Raw genomic sequence first — 20,371 nt, 5'->3', positions numbered from 1 at the left:
GATGAGGTTAAGAGGGAGATATATACGCTAACAACCTTTTATTTCTTTTATGTTTGTAATCGCATGAGAGCAGCCTTGGGCATAATTCCCTCTCCACGGCTTTCCTCCTCTCTTTTTATATTAATAATCAGGTCTTTAGTCTCATCCCTGTCTCTCTCCCAACCAACTTTCTCTACTCTTCATCTCTCATGTTTTCCTCTCACTTTCCTGGTCTCTCTCCCCTCTACATATTCATCTTCCAACATATTCCTTCACTAGTACAATTAGTACTAATACCAAGGCTATGAAATGTGTTATCTACCAGGTAGGGGCTTTGTGATGTAGTTGGAATCAGTATCACAATATTGATAAGAGTACTTTTCCAATAAACAATATATAACATGATATGGAAAATGTATGCAAAGTGGTATATTAAATTGGTATTCAATGCATTGAACTATATCATATTTGAATGCATTATAAAAGACACAATTCTTCATGTGTAAACTTAAAAACTAGGTGTCCATTATAATTGTTTATTTATACATTACCCCTTACATATCACACCACCCCAAACATTGTTCCAATACACTGTTTGCTTACCCTGCTAAATCCGTGTGCATGGTCAAAGTAAACCTAGGATCCACCTGGTGAGTTTCTACAAATAAGGACACCTCGTAGTGCATTATGACTGACGTCCTGTAAACTACTCAGGATATAAAACAGATGAGCTCTCATTTGTGTTTTACAAGTTTATAAATGCCCCCCCCCACCCCCTTTTATTTAAATTGTTAAACACTTCCTGTGACCCAGCAGTAGTGAGCACAGCTTTTTTCCTTGATAATTTCTAGGACCCATTTTTAGACGTTCTTTCTGTTTGTGTTATGCATAATCAAATTGCAGCATTCCAATGAGTTGTTTAATAATCAAACAGATGCATTTTCTTAGTTTTGTAGGGCAGTGCAACTTTGTAGAGTTTTACCATGGCCTGTTTTTTTTTATTCCGATGATTCGTTATGACCAAAAATATTGGCACAGATCTTTTTCTCAGCTATCCTCTCCCGGAGAAGAAGTGTTTCAACAGACCTAGATCACAGTGTATTGAACAGAAGTTGCCTCGAGTATCCTTGGTTGGAGTAACCCAGGTCACAGTCACTGTTTGTCGGCTACGGCAGGGGGGAGAGTTCTACGCTTCTACTACTTTCCAGACCCCAATTTATATAAAAATTAAATATACGTATAGCCTTTCTTCCATATGATTATAACTTTGTCTAAGTTTATGTGTAGATGAATAAAAATATTTGTTGCATGATCTACAAAATAAATTCATAACCGTGAAGCTGGCGATGGTAACGTTATAATATAAGATAACAGGCTATAACAATAATATTCCAAAACATACCATACATTGCAGAGCCACCATAGAGAACATAAGCTGTGTCCCAATTCAACAATTCAGACTATACGGTTGTTTTGCCAAAGTTAGATTGCATTTCCATTATTAGGAAGCCAACTTGCAGTGTCATATGTCTGTCATGGTAACCAGACGTGGCCCGCTTGCCCCGGTCCTCCTGTAACATTAGCAGTTAGCGTGTTAGCATGGCGGTGTTAGCCAGCACCAGTCTGGATCACTTCACTGAATGTTGAAATGACTGAAAATGCCCATCCCTACTAGTAGCCGTGGAAATCTCAATGCTTAGTTACCTGTTCAGGAGGAAATTATCCAACTTGGCGTCCTTTTGGGTTCAAGCTGTCTCCATCTTTTAAATGCATCTCCAATATTTATCCATGTTTTACCATGTCTTTGTCTTTAAGAAAGATGCTGAGTTTTTTTTTTAGGTCAGGTAGAATGAATCTATCTCTGGTAATCCAGTTTGTTTGGTTGCTGCTACAGTTGCAGCCAGCACGTTGTTTTAGCGTGTTTGTGTTTCATGTTTGGCAACCCAGGTGTCAAAATGAGCAGTTGAAAACAACACACAGACCAGAACAAAAACAGCCAAAACAGCAGTATTTTCAAAGGAGAAAATACTGGCTTTAGCATTGTTGTCAGAGAAGATAGTATTTCAACTTAGCATGTTTCCTTAATATCTGATGACATATTGTGGTCATTCTTTGATTTAATACAGTAAATATATTACATATTGGACTTTTAAGTTTCTTGACTCAGTGGTTATGGAGAGGATTTTAGCCTTTTTTGCACCCGCAAAAGAAAACGCCACATACATTATTAAATTAAGTTACTGTTCACACAATACAGTAACATGATCTATTTAAATTAGCGGGATACATGGTTAAAAGTAATTTGCTTTACCAGTGTATCGCCGTGTGTACTTCGTCCATAGCAATCCCCACCAATCAGTCCCAAAACGTCACAGTTAGATAGTTAATGCTGTAAACATATTCTTCATACATTTTTACAATCATTCCCCAAAAGAACCAAGCAGGCCTGTCTTGTTGCACGATCCACATTTTCTTAGAAACTTGCCTTTTTCAGCGTTTGGCTTGCTAGCTCGAAGTTTGTTGTTGTTTCCCTGGTCGAACAGAGTTTAAGAACGCAACACAAAGAAAGTAGAAGGCAATGGATGTCACGCAGTATTCCTGGAAATGTAATTCCGTTAAACCAGACTATATTCAACGCTGCGGATTGAAGTCTCCAACCACATGGCATTGTGTTAGACTTCTGTTTTAACCAACCATCACTGATTAGACAAGCTTCAACCAGAAAAGAGGAACAGAAACAGCTGGTGAAGTGATTTATATATTTGGAAAATTGACCATTTTGGGTTGTTTTATTGTAAAAGTATGGCAGTCACAGCTCTGGAGGGATCAGCTTCATTGCCCCTCTGCTCAGCTGTGCAGTAAAAAATAATTAGATTCTTGGAAACTACTTAAGCATCACAAGAGAGCGCTGCAAAACATAAAAATAAATATCACCACAAGACATTAGGACTGATGCAGAGATGGCTTTTTGATTTAAGGTTAAACAATCTCTAGTATCAAACAAACGTGTACTAGGCCTTTAGATTTTTTGTTTTCACTAAATGCAGCTGAAAATGATTAAATAAATATATTGTAATCTATACTCGGGTATGCTTTCAGTGGGTGCCAATAGCTTTGGAAGAATATTTGTTTTCTAGCGTCATTAACACTGATTGGAAAATATTAACAAATATTTGCAAATTTCAGTGACATAACTTAAGTCTGCGTGCTTATCTCCTCACACACTTCAGTGTGACACACACACACACACACACACACACACACACACACACACACACACACAGCAGGAGAGTAACTGAATGGTTGACTTGCAGCTGAGAGGCATGCAAGGTCCCTTTTAGTTACATTATGACTTTATAGCTTGAATGATATCAAATTCTTAATCCTCAATCTCCCGCTGTGCATATGTGTGGTGTGTGTGTCAAGCAGTACTTTGATCTTTGTTTAACAGTTTAAGCAACATGGACTGCCAGACCCGTTCCAGAGTTAACAGTTGTCTCCTGAGGCAATTTTTCTTTTGCCACCTACACACAAATATTGCATTTGCATTGCCTTCCAAAAATTTACGTTTTGAGCATTTCAACCTACACATATGAGTGTTTTGGAATCTGCCAGCTCTTTGGTTAACGTATGGTTACGGTTAGGCAACTAAAACTACTTAGTAAGCATGTGGAAAGGTCCTAAAGTTATTGTTAAAAGAAATCCAACATTAACTGTACTCTTGTGGGTGGCTGTGGCTTAAGTGGTAGAGAGGTCGCCTACCAATTGGAAGGTGGGTGGTTCGATCCCTGGCCCTGCAGTCCCATGTCAAAGTGTCCTTGGTCAAGACACTGAACCCCGAATTGTCCCCGATGCTGCGCCATCGGCGTGTGAATGTGTGTGAATGTTTATCTGATGAGCAGGTGGAACCTTGTATGGCAGCCTCGGCCACAGTGTATGTATGTGTGTGAATGGTGCCTGTAATATGTAAAAGTGCTATGAGTAGTCGTTAAGACTAGAAAAGCGCTTTAAAAATACAGTCCCCTTTACAGAAAGCAATATTTTGAGTCTCTGAAGTTTGGGGGTGGATTTCAGTTACTGTAAGTCAAATATTTATACAGTAAGACAAGCACTCATCTGGGTATCTGCCAACTCTAACCCTTAGAGATCAGAAGTTTAGAAGGTAATGTCACCACTGACATGGCAGAAAACATGGACATAGATTATATTTTAGCCAAATTTTGTTTTAGCCAGACCACAGTGTCAGCCGAGTAGAGTGTATGCCCTTTAATAACTGAGGCACAATGTTGTCGTGTTTATCTGTCTTTTGCACAATGTAGTGACTGTGGTAGTCTTAAGTGATGGGGAGAGAGGGAGACAAAATGCAACACAGGGATGGGGACATTGTGGTATGCGGTTTACACCAATTGTCTATCAGTGTATCCCACAATTTAGTTACTTTTAAGACTTTATTTAAAAAATAGCAGAGGGACAAATCTAGCAACTTTTTGGGCAGACAATTGCTACTTCTCCATGAAGAATGTCTTTAACACACAGCTCAGTGAATCTGCAGTCTTCTTGCATGCTGTGGCTCTCTGGGTTGACACCTGCGTTTATTAAGTGAGAGAGAGGCACGTTCAGTCATCCACACAGTAGCCTGACTGAAGCACGAAGCTTACTGTTTGCAGAACATCCACAGCTAAAATATTATTTTTCATTTTATCTTCATCTCTATGCTTGTTTCCTCAGTGTCCTTTAACATGGCAGAATAAATGGGAGGGACCAGAAGAGCCAATGCAGTACCTCAGAGCTGTAGTAACACAGGCTCTCGCCACACAGGTAACACATGCATTTGTATGCACAAAGAGACGTACTGTGCTCTCTTTCTCTGTCAGTCTATCTGTCTCTCTCCATTTCTCCCACAGGCACACATAGAATACTTACAATAAATAGACCGGTACACGTGTACCGTCTTTAGCTGTGGTGGTACCATAGACTGTATAGGATGGTACATTTTAATTTTAGAGAATCACAAAAACTTCTTCTTTCATATAACCATTTAATATTTCTAAACAATTTTGAATCTGGCTAGTGATAGTTGTCATGGTTTTATCTTTAGTTATTCCTACAGGAACTGAAAGTCACACAGGCATGCTACTATCAGAGGAATAACTGGTAGTCAAGGCATTTGCTGATGACCTCACTGGTTATTAAAAAACCCAGATGCCCCTGGGAAACCCTCTGTACTCTCACAGGAATGAGACTTATGAGGCTTAAGAGTTGCCTAATCAGCATTAGTATACTGATTGAGGGATCCATTTAAATCCATCATGCTTTTAAATATCCTACTGGGAGTTTTGTCCTCCAGTTGTGATAAATATTACGGGTGGACATTGTTGAATTGATTTAGTTTCAAACGATTTAAAAAGGACTTTGCACCTCAGACTTTCCTTCCCACAATGGCCCAGACCTTTAGTATTTTCTGGTGTTTCCCCTCATGACCAGGTACTTTTGGCTTATGACTAAAATTATTTTCTGACTGATTGAGGCAATGTGTTGACTAAATCCATGCCTGAAAAATTCGAATGTTTTCAAAAGCTCTTCATAAATAAAAGCAGATTATCATATAAAAGGATAAGGTTCTAGGAAGTGTCTGCCCTTGGTTGGTGCCAGGAAATGAGGGCTCTGTCTGTGTCTGACTGTATGTCTACCTCAGTATGTTCTGGCAGACTAGAATACACACACACACACACATGCTCAGAAATGTTTATTTTTATGTGAATTTGATGCATTTCGTTATTCATGTGGGCGAGCCTCACTGCCTGTGTCTGTTTGTCTGCGGGCCAGCTTGCCTGTCTACCCATCTGTTTGTGTGTTAAGAGTGTGTCTCCTTGTCTGCCTGTGCCATCTCTCATTTCTTTCTGTCTGCTATCCTCCCTCCCTGTCTACCTGCAGTCCATCTGTCTTCATGTGTGTCAGTCTGGAGGCTGTGCTGTCCTTAACTGTCTTTTTCTGCCCATCAGTACTGAGTGATATCTCTGTTAGCAGTGTTTCTGTGTCCTGTTAGCTAATCAGCCTAATAAAGGCAGAGACGGCCAGAGCTGCTGCTGTGTGGAGCTGCTGAAGAATAAAGAGCTAACAGCACAGCAGTGCACCCCAGACGAGCAGGACGACCTTGAAAACCCTCAAATGCTAACACACACATATCCACACAAATACTATGCATAACAGCACACACTGGCTCACTGTATTATTAATACCCAAAATTGTTGGTGCACATCTTCCTCTGTGTGTGTGTGTGTGTGTGTGTGTGTGTGTGTGTGTGTGTGTGTGTGTGTGTGTGTGTGTGTGTGTGTGTGTGTGTGTGTGAGTGAACGTGCATCTGCCTGTGAGTATGTGCCTGTGTGAATGTGGGCATGGGCTTGCATTTGTGCATTGTTTTTTTTTTGGCATAATGCTCATCCCAATTTATCTCTAAAGCCAGTGGAGATTGATGCTGTGCTAAAAAGGAATCCATTTATAATAGAGATTGGATCAGATGTTTGCTCATTCTGCCTATATTTGTCAGCAATTTTCTTCAGCTGACCTCCAAAATCCACTAGTGTATGATGATTTAGAGAAAACTGCCTACATGTTAAAAGAAATGCAAAAAAGCCCAGAATAGATCAAAATCAATCTTAGGTCAACACTCAAGGTCTAAATCTGGCCAATGCAGCCATACAGGCTTATGTATATCACAAAAAGCTTGGCTGTAAGTGTAAAAAGGACCGTGAGATCAGTTGTTGTGCCACTCTGCAACATTGTTCAAAAAAGAAAGGAAAACATAGAACGGAGAAAATGGGTTGTATTGTGAGATATATCGGGTTTAGTCCTGAGCTATGCCTTTGACAAAAATAAGTAGTTTGTGCAGTGACACAGAAGGAGGCTGCTTACATGATCAAAGAAGATGTTGCTGAATAAGGAAGAATGGATCAACAAATTGGAGAATGCTTGAAGGGGTCTATCTCCAGTCATCCATATACACGCTGTGTATATGGATACAGTGTTTGTTGACTTTTAGTGTCTTTGCACATACACATCTCTGTTTCTGCATACATGTTCCATATGTCCAAGTATACTGTACAATATATGCACATGCTCAAATGGGATTGTGTGTGTGTGTGTGTGTGTGTGTGTGTGTGTGTGTGTGTGTGTGTGTGTGTGTGTGTGTGTGTGTGTGTGTGTGTGTGTGTGTGTGTTGGGGTTTCAATGTTATCAGCTTGTTGATATGGTGATGAAAAGAAAAGGGGACATTAAATACTCTATTTCATCACTTGAACCGAAACTGAAATTAACTTTCATTGAACCACTAAATGTTTTGCCTGACTTTTGTGTGAAACTGATGCAATTTTATGCCAGAATTATGTGTTATCTTTAGGTGCTTATTTGTTCTTTGCTAGATTTTTGCTTCAATTATCTGTGTGCCTGTTTTATTCTATATGTCTGTGTATCCAGAGTTGGGTGGAGCGTGCAGGCAGACAAGCTCTTCTATCAGACACCCTGGATCTGTCTGAGCTCTTCCACCCTGACACCTTCCTCAATGCTTTGAGACAAGAAACTGCCAGGTACACTGAATGCTTGTGGGTTTATGTGAGAAAGAAAGAGTATGCGTTCTTACATCTTTTTTTGTGGTTTTAGGTCCATGGGTTGTTCTATGGATAGTTTGGTGTTTGTTTCATCATGGAGGAGTCCTATTGCACAGGCCAAGCTACAAGTCAAGGTAGAATTACGACAAGCACACATTACCATACAGATCATGCATGCAGACAGCAGACACACCTGTCCCATCCAGCTGCAGAATACTGGCGCTATATACTGTACATTGCAGACTCTGGCTGAGTGATAATTGGAAAATAATGGAGTAAAAGACGGCAAGAATAGAATACTGATGCAGATGAGAAGGCAGGACCTGAACAAGAGAAGAAAGTTAGAAAGAAAGCAAAGAGTTTGCTACTATTTATTACTGTAGAGACAAGTCTGTTTCCTTTGACAGCATCATTTAGAGACCAGTCATCTCTGGTCTCCTCTGCTTTTTTCATGCAATTCATACAATTAAAGGACAGAGACACACATATTGCGTCTCTGAAGCACATATTGTACAATACCACAGTGAGTCTTAATTTATTTCCCTTTCGTGCTCTGATTTCAGGGTGATGTAATTGTATTGTCTACAATTTAAATACTTTTAGGCATTTGTTTCTTTTCTGTCATGGCAATAAAAATTGGCACGGCTTGCCTTGCACTTAGTTAATATATACAAAGAGAGAGGGTAAGGGTGTGAGTGCTTAAAAAGAGGCTGCAGCTGCAGGGAGGGACGGGAAATACTCAGGCATCTGACAGAGAAAAAGAAAGGGGATAGTTGTTGGGAAGTAATGAGTTCTCTCTCCCACACACACACACACACACACACACAGTGTAGCCTTTTCTGGATTTTTCTCTCACTCGCTCTCTTGCTTTTTCTTGCCCAGATTATGGTGATTTAGTAGTTGTCTGTGTATGTCTGACTTGACGCCAGAGTTCCCTTTATTGTCTGCTCTACTGTGGAAAATCCCTGACTCACTAGACTGAATTCACTCATAGAAACACTCTCTCATGTACAATGTGCATAACATGCTAGTTCATCTGGTGACAGCAATGTGTGTCTTCCTCTCATGCGCTACATTTCTTTCTGTTTACATGCGCTCTTTTTCTACTTTTTATTTCTCTCTTTTCATCTATTTATATCTCACCAGACTTTTAAACTGTGTCATCCTGTCCCTCTGAAAAAAAAAAAAGAGAGAAGAGATTATAAGAAGTAAATTAAACAATTTACTTACTTATAATCTCTTCTCTCTGTTTTTTTTCTCCTTACTTTATAATCACTTTGTCCTGGTTTTGTTATTTCCCCCATTACTTTGCCTCCTTTTGCTTCTTACACCATCTCTTTACTTCCTTTTCCAGGTCGGAGGTCTCCAGTTGGAGGGATGCAGTTTTGACGGTGTTCATCTTTGTGAGAATCAACATGACTCTCCCAGTGTGTCGGCTGTCCCACCCTGCTACATGGCCTGGGTTCCACAGGTATGTGTTTGTGTTTAAAACAGCAACACCAAGGAAGTTCAGTCTTTTGTCTGTCTGACATTCAGATTGGTGTGAAACATGGACAGGACATGGACTTTTGCCCAAAGAACCATATATGTGCTTCTGTTAGATTGTGTATATTGTCTAATATAATCATGAAACTAACAGTGATAGACTTTTTGTAAATCCCAGGGCATTTAGCTATTCAATCTGAAACGTTTAGATGGTTAGACTGATGTATTCAGGTCTAAGCAGTTGTCTGTGGCTGAATGCTAAACACGTTCACTCATGGGGATGTTTGCGTATTTATTTATCATTCATTAGTGTTTGTGGGGTAGCTGGGTAACACATATTATTTTATCATTCTAATACATGTCAACCTCTTGAATATACAGTCATTGTGCATACATTTATTAATTTGTGTGTTCTGCGTTTGATCTCAGAACTCTGCCGCTGACTCCGCTGCATCAGAGGAGAGTATCTGGCTGCCTCTGTATACGAGCTCAGAGAGGGTGAAGGTGGTCACTCACATCTGTCTTCCCTGTGGAGCGAACCCCAACCAGTGGATACAGACTGGAGCCGCTCTCTTTCTCAAACAACAGTGAAAGGACAAGTACATTGAGACCGTAACGACGGGGGCTTTTTGTGAGCACTGTAAGCCTCAGGTGAAGATAATATTGTCATGAAAGGTGGATTTGACTGGGGCATCAAATAACAGGACAAATTATTAACACTCCAAAATGTCAGGCTGTGATACTGACGCCATCCTTCATTTAATTAAGCACCTTAGCTCGGAGACCAAAAACTTAAACATGCAGTTACTGTATATCGTGATTATTTGCATAATATGTTACAAGGGAAAGCATCAAAGGAGAAGAGAACAGAATAACTGACTTTGCAGTGGTCTGCTTTTTGGAACAGCAATGCTAATACTGGAATGAAAAGTCCTTTATTTTTCCTTTAATGGACCAGAAAGCAAAATGGAGCAGCAGTAACATCTTTAATGAGACATACGGTACACATTATATTATTTGGATCTCAGGCAATTTTGAGTACCTGAATTATTATACTGTTAGTTTCATAAAACACTATTCACCTCATACATTTCATAAAATAGTGTGTAAACATCAGGGATTATTGTTACCTTGTTTAAAGAGGTTGTGAAGACAAGGCAACATTATCCACATATGTTTGGATGTTTGTTTCACAGTTATTTTGTTGCCTGAGCTCGTATTTATTTAATAAAGATGAAATAAATGTCATTATTGTCATTTTTCTAGTAGTAGTAGTCACTAAAATTCAATTCAGTTTTATTTATAGTATCAAATCATAACAAGAGTTATCTCGAGACACTTTACAGATAGAGTAGGTCTAGACCACACGCTATAATTTACAAAGCCCCAACAATTACAGTAATTCCCTCAAGAGCAAGCATTAGCGGTAGCTATTGCGACAGTGGCGAGGAAAAACTCCCTTTCGGGAAGAAACCTCGGACAGACCCAGACTCTTGGTAGGCGTTGTCTGACGGTGCCGGTTGGGGGTGTGATGAACAGTGGCAGTAATAGTCACAATAAAGATAATGGAACAGTGACTACAATGGTAGTCGTAGTAGTTCATGTCATAGCAGGGCGTTACGAGGTGTAATGTGGCACAGCATGGGTGGACGCAGCAGGACGCAGCCGGACACTGCAGGGAATCGCAGCGCGTAGCAGGGTGTAGCAGGTCCATAGCGACAGCTGCACCCAAGACCCAGGTCTTGGTGCCACCCTAATCCAAGGCGATATTCTGGGTGAAGAAGAAACATAAGGACTACAGAGCTAGGTTAGTAACAAGCATTTCTGGGAGAAGAATGCACATAAAAGGAAACAAATGAAAAGAGAGATGAAAGAGCAGCTCATTGTGTCATAGGGAGGAAGGAAATTCCCCAGCAGTCTAGAATTATAATAGCATAACTAAGAGAGGCAGGCTAAAGAGAGGTGCCGGGTCGGGCTTGAACTCTCCCCTGCCAGAACGGGCTGTACTTCCTGCCTCCCTCTACTACTACTACATGTGCATGCTTCCAGTAAGGTGGTTGGTGAGAAACTCTCTGAATTGAAGTTCAGCATGTATTATCAGTGTAGAAGTTGAGAATGATATTTCCAAAGCACAACACAAAGCTGGGCTGACCCTCCACCTCCCACTATCAGAAGTCACAACTGTTCAACAGTAAACAATACAGATTACAGTTCAATCTGCTCATTCTATAGTGCTGAAACGAGCTTTAGAGGTGTCTGTTCCAAAAGCAAATGGTGGCTCTCTCTCTCTCTCTTTCACACACACACACACACACACACACACACACACACACACACACACACACACACACATACATACATACACATTCACAAGTACTCAGCTAGTTCCTAACCTTTGCGTGATTGGTTCTGAGTTGAGGTTTAGCGGAGTCCGTGAAGCTGTGATGGATGGCCACAGAACCCCAAGGGAGGGTGTAAGATGTGTATGTTTGTGTGTGGTTGTGCTTCAACCCAACCAAGAGCATCACATTTGTTCTTTGGCTTAATTAAGCGTTTTATTTCCTGTATCTGGCTTTTTTCCAACCCTGTGTGTATGCAGTTGTGCAAATGTTTGTGAGTGTGTCTGTGTGCACATTTATGTGAATGTGTGTGAGTTTGTGGAGACAGAGAAAAGGGTTGAAATGAGGGAGGAGCGGGTATTGTGTGTGCACTGCAGTGTGACAAAATGGGGGTGAAATGGAACAGCAGGTTTAAAAAAGAGAGAGGATTGGATTTCGGCAAAACACAGCCCTCTGGGTCAGAGAGTGAAAGAGAGGCATAGGGATGAAGGCAGAGAGAGAAAGAGAGGGATGATGCAGGGAGCGAGAAAAAGACTATAAAACCTAAATGAGAAAATTGCAGAGAAAAAGAAAAATAAGGACGACACAGGTGACAGAGGTTGGGAGGAGAGCAGGGGTTAAAGGGAAATAGTTGGATGGAGAAGGTTGGGACAAGTAGGGTGGGAGTTATGGGAAAATGAACACGAGGGCAGAGTGTGAAAGAGAGGGAGAGATAATGTTCATTCATGTGATACATTGTTAATGGCTTACATAATACTACAATACAGAGCTGACAGTTGATTTGTTCTTCGCCTTTCCTACAATCTTTTTTTGTGATCAAATTTTTATTTTCCATATGCAAATAAACAAGCAAAAGTGCAAAATATTGGTTTAGATGACAATATACAGAAAAGTACACTATACATAATGGAGAAAGCATAGTGTACCTTTTCTACAATCTTAAATGATATGAGGAAAAAAACAAGAGAAAACCCCTTTGACCTGATTATTATTCCTGAGTTTAGCAATCTACCAAAAGCTTCTTAAAATTCAACATTCAAAACAGCAAGTGTTGTTGCACAACTATTCCTTAAGTTTTGATTTGACTACTTATCCTGCAGGCAGAGGTGGAATATTAACATCAGCATTGCAGCAAACAGAAAATGCTTTGCAGAGGGCTTGTTTCAAAGGTAATGTGTTTTACAGAGTCACTTTCCTGAAATCCACCACTCAGACATAAAACAAAACGTGTTTTTCTGTCTTCTGAGTTCAAATCATCATCTTCTCTCCATTCCCCTTCTTTTGTGAACCTCTTAAATTCAACTTCCTCCATTCATTCTTCTATGACGTCCACCATTCACAGTGTTTGGGGCTTTCCTACTGTATGCTGTTTAACCAACAATACAATACAATGATTATATAAAGCTTGCCTATGTCAGATGTAAACATTTCTTTTTCTATGTGATAATCTTTCTAACACACATATTTGTAACATGTAGTCCAAATAAATACTAAAAAACATGAGGATATAAACAGAACAACGCCTGACCTTTTCATTTGTTTTCCTATCCTGTAGATATGTAATCACTCCATCTCAGAATACAGTCAGATTTCTTCATGTAACAACATTGAGTCTGTTCTTACGCAGCTTGTCTAATGCATCAGACCTTGATATTTTAACTTTTGGAACCCAGCACACTAACTGGGCCAAGATCTGGTGGGTCCCCATAAAGCAATAGAAGTAAAATGTCTTGGGTTCCTGCATGAGGTGAGATTTCTCAAGTACGTTTCCAGATTTCAAATGTTAATCACTGCTGCATTAGACTTTAGCCACGTTTCAATGAAAGAACCACAGAAACCTCAGATGTGCCACAGCCATCTGTATGTGACTGACTAAGTGCATGACTCACTTATAATACAGCCAAACAGTAATACCATAAAATGTTTAAATTTGGAGTTATTTTTTATTTTTTTTTGCATCTGACTAATGTGCTCCACTTCTAGTATGCACAATGCTATTTATTTTGTTTCGGGGATTTTGAGCAGGCTTTGTGGCTGAAACCTGGTCTCTGAGGAAGCTAGGGATGACACCTTTGGTATCTCCCACTACTTCCATCAGCTTCACTGTGGACACACTGTGTGATGCCCACATTTCACTGTGCTGTTTTTCCAATAAACACCGTGGATTACAAAAGATGTCACAGTATGTCTCACCTCAGCAGAGGGTTTTCAGGGGTGGGAAGTGAGAGGAAATGCTAACACCATCCACAGGATGCTCAGGAGGAAGAGGACAGAAAAGTGCTCGAAAAAAACACTACAAGGGAGCAGAGTGGAGGAGGTGTGGGGCGAGATGGGAAACATCTCTGGCAGGAGGACAAAATGTTGGAGAGGAGGAATGGGATCCAACTGGTTTCCAGCAGATTTGATGACACAGAGATCAGGACCATTAACCTCTACTGTATTTGCTCAGTAAAACGTAGTGTTTAATACTGGGCCTTTTAACATGTATTTATTGCCACATTCTATTTATAAAATACAACAAACATACAGTATCTACATCAAATGATAAGTCTGGTGATATTTTATGTGTCTCCTTGCCGTCAATAAATTGCAAGACAGGACGAAAACCAACAAATTATTATTATTATTATTTTAAATAAACAACATATGTGTGATTCATGTCTAAAGATGTACATATTCGACAGGAACAAATGGGCCTGAGAGCCAATGATGGTGATGGACTAACATACTGCTGGTTTTAGTCTTTTCATGAGATTTGTTGATATTAAATGGTTTAATATTGCTAGCCTCATTATTTGAAATTGTTGATTAATGAAAATATTTCACAACACAAAGACACATTGGCATGGTCAGTTGGATTTATTAACACTATCTATAACAGCATGTTGGCTATATTTCTGATTTGACATGTAAACAGTATATGTCATTTACTGTATGTATACCCTGTAACTTTTCCTATACCTCAAAAGCTTTTTAAAAATGCTTTTAAATTTTACATTGTTTGTTTAGTGCTTTGTTTGTGTTTAACTTTAGTAAGTTTAGTGCATAACTGACTACATAATAAATGACCACCAAACTACATATAAACACACTAGCCTATCCTTACCATTACTGTAACTGAATCAGTGATCATGCAAGGTTCATATTTTCATTAAAGTGATGCAACATTTGTGTCCTTTTATCTCTGAGCTGACATGTTGTAGCAACATTACCTCCATGATATCTGTGATACCTTCATCCTGTAATAGACCTTTCCTTATGGCAGCTCTGTCATCCAGGATGGGAAGATTTTAATAAGGCACTGTACAAGTGGTCAGCCGCTGCCTCAGCCAGCATACAATATCCTGCGCCGGCTGATAACAATATAAGATCCCAAATGAACATTAAAGTGCTCATATTATGCTCATTTTCAGGTTCATAATTGTATTTAGAGGTTATATCAGAATAGGTTTACATTGTTTAATTTTCAAAAAACACCATATTTCTGTACTGCACATTGTTGCAGCTCCTCTTTTCACCCTGTGTGTTGAGCTCTCTGTTTTAGCTACAGAGTGAGGCATCACACTTCTGTTCCATCTTTGTTGGGAGTCGCACATGCGCAGTACACAGGTAAGCAATGCTAGCTAATCAGAAGCAGAGTATGAGGGCGTGCCACGCTAGCAGCTAGGCGAGCATTATTGTAACGTGTGTTACAAAGTGATGCACGTTCGTTACGGAAGTAAAGGCTGGACTACAATAGAGCTGTTTGGAGCAGTTTGTGAACAGTATTTTCTCTGGAAGATGGTAGGTCTCTTTGGGGTGGACTTTGGGTTTTTCACATTGGAAGCCTATTACATGCACAAAAAAGATATATAACACAATAAAGAAAAGGGAAAATGCCAAAAAGCATCATAATATGAGCACTTTAAAATAATTGCACAGCATTTTTACCCACATTGAAAAGATGGAGGGTCCAAATGGTCTCACATAATTCTAATTGTGTGAGAAGCAACAGTATTATGCCCTGAGAATAAATGCAGTGTAATGGCAGAAAATAAAATCTTTCCAGTATTGCAGCTGTTTCCTATGGTATCATGCAGTGCTGTTTCAAAGACTGAGTTGGCTTCTGGAGCGAATAAAATAGAGAACAAGTTGTCAGCCATTTACAAAAAGGACCTTATCCTCGTTAAGTAGTTCCTGTTGTGTTAAAGCTAAATCAAAATAAGTTGTTCCAATAAAAAAAGTGTTGATGAGTACAGACAGATTTCTAGAAAGTGTGTTAAGAATTATTTGTCAGTCAGCTTTTTTGTAATTTGGGTAAACCAATCCTTTAAAAGTATAATATACTTACTGTATATGTGGGTGCCATATACAGTACAGTATGAAGTACTGTGAGTGTGTAAAATCCAGACAGAATGTGAGAAAGTTGAATATGTACAGTGAAAACCTTTATAATGTAATATGACACCATCCTGTTTACTCTGTGAAAACACAGCTTTTGTGTTGTGCGACGAGTTTTTTAATGCCTTTGCTTTGTTTATATGTGTGAGTGGGAATGTGTGAACACACATATGTTCTCCTCAGTATATTGTACAATTGTGTGTGTGTGTGTGTGTGTGTGTGTTTATGTGTGTGTGTTTATCTCTGTGTTTCAGTGTGGTCTTTCCCTGGAGAGATATCCTGCCTCCAGCAGAGTCAGAAGGGCTGACAGATGACCGCAAGGTCACTCGTCACTCTGATCTTTGATCCTCTCAAGAGACGCAAACACACTTCAGGGGAATTTCCTGCTCTTTTTCTTTCTTTGCCTCATCTTGTTTCTGTTCTCTCCTTCTTTACTCTCCTCTGTTGTTTTCTGCCATTTGTCTATAGATAACTCTTGTGTTGCGCCTTTACACCCTTTTCTCTACTTCCTTTTCTCACCCTTTCTCCTCTCCTCCCCTGCTCTCTTCTCACTTATCTTTCCCGATTATTTGCCTTGTTAAACAATCTCGTCCTACTTTACTGTTTCTCTCAATATTTTTTAATTTAAAGAGCTTCATTGGCATGACAATACATTGCTGATATTGCCAAAGCAGATAACATAGAAATAAAAGGAAATTGACAATAACTGGCAACATAAAATATAACATAAACACCAACTTAAACATAATACTGTTTGTTTCTCTCTCTCTCTCTCTCTCTCTCTCTCTCTCTCTCTCTCTCTCTCTCTCTCTCTCTCTCTCTCTCTTCTACTCTAATCCATGATCTCCCTGCAGACTAAGGGGATTATTTTATTATTGCTAGATGTTAGACAGAATTCCTTCAGGACTTCTACCATCTCTCCATATTACACATATATTATATATATTTTACAGTATTTAGGACTATTGACTGGTTAAAATGGTTAGGCCCAAAAGCCAGTTCATTATTTTCTGTTCCCTGCACCATTGTGAGAAAAGTCTAGGTTAATGTCACATTATTATTAACATTTTCGCCTGCAAAAACAACCTTGGGGTTGTGATTATAAAATGAAACTTTATGTTGGCGATATGTGATGTTGTGTGTTGCCTGTATGTGTGAGCATGTGTTTAGCATGCCATTATTGTATAGTTTCCCAACTCTGCTTACTAATTATGCTCTCCCTGCAGACTTAAAGGGGCGCTATGCAGTTTTGGCCATTTCTTCACTGTTTTCTCGTTTTTTGCTCGCAGGTTTCTCTACAGAGCTCCCCCTACAGCTTCAGAATAGATATTTGGCAGCTCCTATGTTTATTTGTGTCTGACTCCTCGCTTGGTCAGTCTTCCGTTTCCTCTTTCTCTGTTCCTCCCATAGACAGTATATAATGGACCAACAGATCCCGTTGATCTGGACGGAGACCAGTGAAGGATATTAGAAACACTTTTCCGGTGAGCGCTGAGCGTTACTGTTCAGCCTCCAACTGAGAGAGACAACGTAAATGTGAAGTGAGCAACCTGTCTGAGAGTTGTAAGTCTTCTGGTAGCTGCGCCAAGAGAAATCTCAATCATTCCGAATCTTGCCGAGACGGAGAGCGTAGGTATATGTAAGGAGATAACATGGACACAGGCTAATTATTGCTAACTAAAATGCTAGTTAACATTAGTAATTAAACTTAAACAGCTAATGTAAGTCGAAACTGCCTGCGAGCTTCTCCTGTACTATACGGTAATTCCTCTACTATGCAACAGTAAGTCGCATGGTTATGACACAGTCGTTAGCCTATTTTTATAAAAACGTCTGCTACGGAGCCATAACGTGAGATACAAGGTAATGGAGCCTTTTATACATTGTCATGTTTCTTTAGAAATAAACAATGGACAAAAAAAGTCTTTAAACGCTTCAGATGTAAAGTTATTCGCTGTCAAAGTGACGTCAAAATGAATGGCAGTCAATGGAATGCTAACGTCGGGTGATTGTTTGGTAGCATCAAAATGGCGCCATAGGAGGTTTGAGTTCTGAAGCGAAGCTTACCCCCTTGGTTCCTCTGACAATGCTTTCCTAACTTTCTGCTTCTTTTTTGCCGGCTCAGCCATGACGATAGTGTGAAAAACTCCATCGCTACCTTTTTAGCTGGTTCCTGAATGGGCGTATGTGTGCAGTGCCGTGAATCAATTTGTTACATCGCAAGACCTGATATCACGCAATACTTCCTGACGCTGAGGCCGGCGGCTTGCCGGCCGAAAGTTGCAAGGGTGGTTTTTCCGCTCACAGGCGCTAGGGGGAAGCGAGACGACCACCATTCAACTCGAAAAAAGTCATATAACCATTCCAATGACTCCAAAGCTGTTCAGTTAAGGTAAATTAAGATAAAACAACTGCATAGTACACCTTTAAGAGAACACTTTATTACATTATTATCATATAACATAGCCTAATCGGTATACGTGCAGTTTAGTGTCCCAAATTATTTTCTAAAATCTCAGTGTCCCAAATGATGAGGGTCTTATTTGAGACAGCTTGCCCTAACCTTAACCATAACCACAACCCAAACACGTCAGGTGGTTTAGCAGGATCATAATTAAGGACATTGTATGGGGAATTTGGGACACTAAACTGCACGTATACCAACATAATCATATTTTTTTTCTTTCCCTTCACCCCTTCCTTTCTCTTAAAAATGCAAGGAAGTAACGTTTACTCAGAGTAGAGGATTACACATCTTTAAAATCATCTGTTGTGATTTCCCTCAATCGCAGTTCTTTTAAGGATGTTGGCCTTTTTGAAAAAGAAAAACTCAAGTTTCTCAAATAGCATTCAGAGCACAATAGTTGAACATCGCCAACGACAGGGATTTATACCTTGGCTCTATGAGTGCCTTGAGCATGCAGCTTGAAAACATTTGGGTTAGAGTGTTTTGCACTTTGCCCAGCATCCTTTTTTAAAGTCAGCTTCAGCAGTTTTTGTAGTTGTCAGTACCTCCTGAATTGCTGTCTTTGCAAAACCATTTTCATTCTGTACAGATGCTCAACAGATGGCAAGGGCTGTTGCAAAGCTCACTTAGCACCGGGGCACCATTTTGTACCCACTCATTTCAATAGAACAAATGCTGCTGGATGTAGGAATCACATCTTGCTCTGAATTTTATGCGTGGAAGACAGGGCTGCACGATTATGGCCAAAAGCATAATCACGAATATTTTGATCAATATTGAGATCACGATTAAACAAACAAAACAAATTTTATTGTCACATAGTGACTAATTATAACTGCTTTCACATCCATATTGTGCTACATTCCTCCTTTGTTGAAGGATACTATGAAGGAGTATGCCATTTCAGCTGTTGTGCGACCGCTTTCCACACATGCGTGTTTGATGTGAAAAGATACAGGCAACGCAATTTTCTGTTCACGTTAACGGCGCATGTTAAAGAGGTATCTACCGGGCAAAATAGTAACGTGGATTACAGTGCCACTTGAATGTCTGTGTTGCACTTTGAAAAACAGACGTTAGAGTAGGGCTGGGCGATATGGAGAAAATCAAATATCATGATATTTTTTGACCAAATACCTCGATATCAATACCGCAACGATATTGTAGTGTTGACTATTGGTGCTTTCACAAAATATTTACACAATGAGATTTTTGATAAATAATCATCAGTAATGTGGATATAACTTCAATTTGTGTTTATCTGTTCTGTGTTTTCAATGATTAAAAAAAATAAATAAATCGATTGATCTTAAAAAAAAATTTAATGTGGATATAATGACTAAGTGGGTAAAGGCAAATAATAGAACAGTTACAACAGTCTGGTAAGTTCAGAAAATGACATCACTTTACTGTAATGCAGCCTTTAAAACCAGGAAAAGACAACACTTATGCCATATTACGATGTTACGATATCCAAAATCTAAGACGATATCAAGTGTCATATCACGATATCGATACAATATCGATATATTGCCCAGCTCTACGTTAGAGGCAACAGAAACATCGCTGCATGTCACGCTAGTAAACACTAGTAACACGTTACACAGCAGGTAATGTTAGCATACCGTTAGCTACAGTAGTAACTGGATTAAACACAGCTAAAATGCTGACAGCTAAACGGTGTAGTGTGACTGTATTTCACTGTAGAGGATTCCAACAGCGGGACGTACAACAGTCTGCCGCTAAAGCTATAAGCTAAAAGACTCAAACTAGCACTGGTCACTGCTGTTGTCTGAAAAACAACACAGACGGGACAAAATGTTGCGTTTACTGGTAAACTGGTAGACCTCGTGACGAGTTATGACCGACTGCTGCTATCTGTTGTGGAATTTTCCTCACGTTACTCTGTCCTCTGTGACTGTCAACATCTAAACTAAGCTGCGCGGTGCAGGGAACAACTCTGATTGGCTCATGGAGGTGGTTTACGGAGCTTTGAAAAAAAAAAAACTTTGATCCGGAGCGTTCTATGAACGGAATGACACATTTTAAATATTGCTCGATCACGTGAATTTGATCGTGGGAAGCCAAAATCGTGAATAAAATTTGATTAATTGTGC

The 20,371-nt window shown here is 39.6% G+C and overlaps 1 protein-coding gene across 4 annotated transcripts in view; it reads left to right on the top strand.

Annotated features, from left to right (window-relative positions):
• dync2h1 (dynein cytoplasmic 2 heavy chain 1) overlaps nucleotides 1–10,316 on the top strand; it is a 108,178-nt gene extending 97,862 nt beyond the window's left edge. For all 4 annotated transcript variants that reach the window (XM_078246350.1, XM_078246348.1, XM_078246349.1 and 1 more), the window contains 5 exons: nucleotides 4,708–4,797; nucleotides 7,453–7,562; nucleotides 7,636–7,717; nucleotides 8,938–9,054; nucleotides 9,498–10,316. In XM_078246350.1, coding sequence (XP_078102476.1) covers nucleotides 4,708–4,797; nucleotides 7,453–7,562; nucleotides 7,636–7,717; nucleotides 8,938–9,054; nucleotides 9,498–9,659 — 561 coding nt within the window. In that variant the 3' untranslated portion in view covers nucleotides 9,660–10,316. The remainder of the gene's footprint in view (nucleotides 1–4,707; nucleotides 4,798–7,452; nucleotides 7,563–7,635; nucleotides 7,718–8,937; nucleotides 9,055–9,497) is intronic.
• Nucleotides 10,317–20,371: the final 10,055 nt, after the last annotated feature.

This window comes from Sander vitreus, chromosome 3 (assembly GCF_031162955.1).
Source record: "Sander vitreus isolate 19-12246 chromosome 3, sanVit1, whole genome shotgun sequence".
NCBI lineage: Eukaryota > Metazoa > Chordata > Actinopteri > Perciformes > Percidae > Sander > Sander vitreus.
Note: the sequence above shows the minus strand (reverse complement) of the source record. Positions and strands in the feature narration are given on the sequence as shown.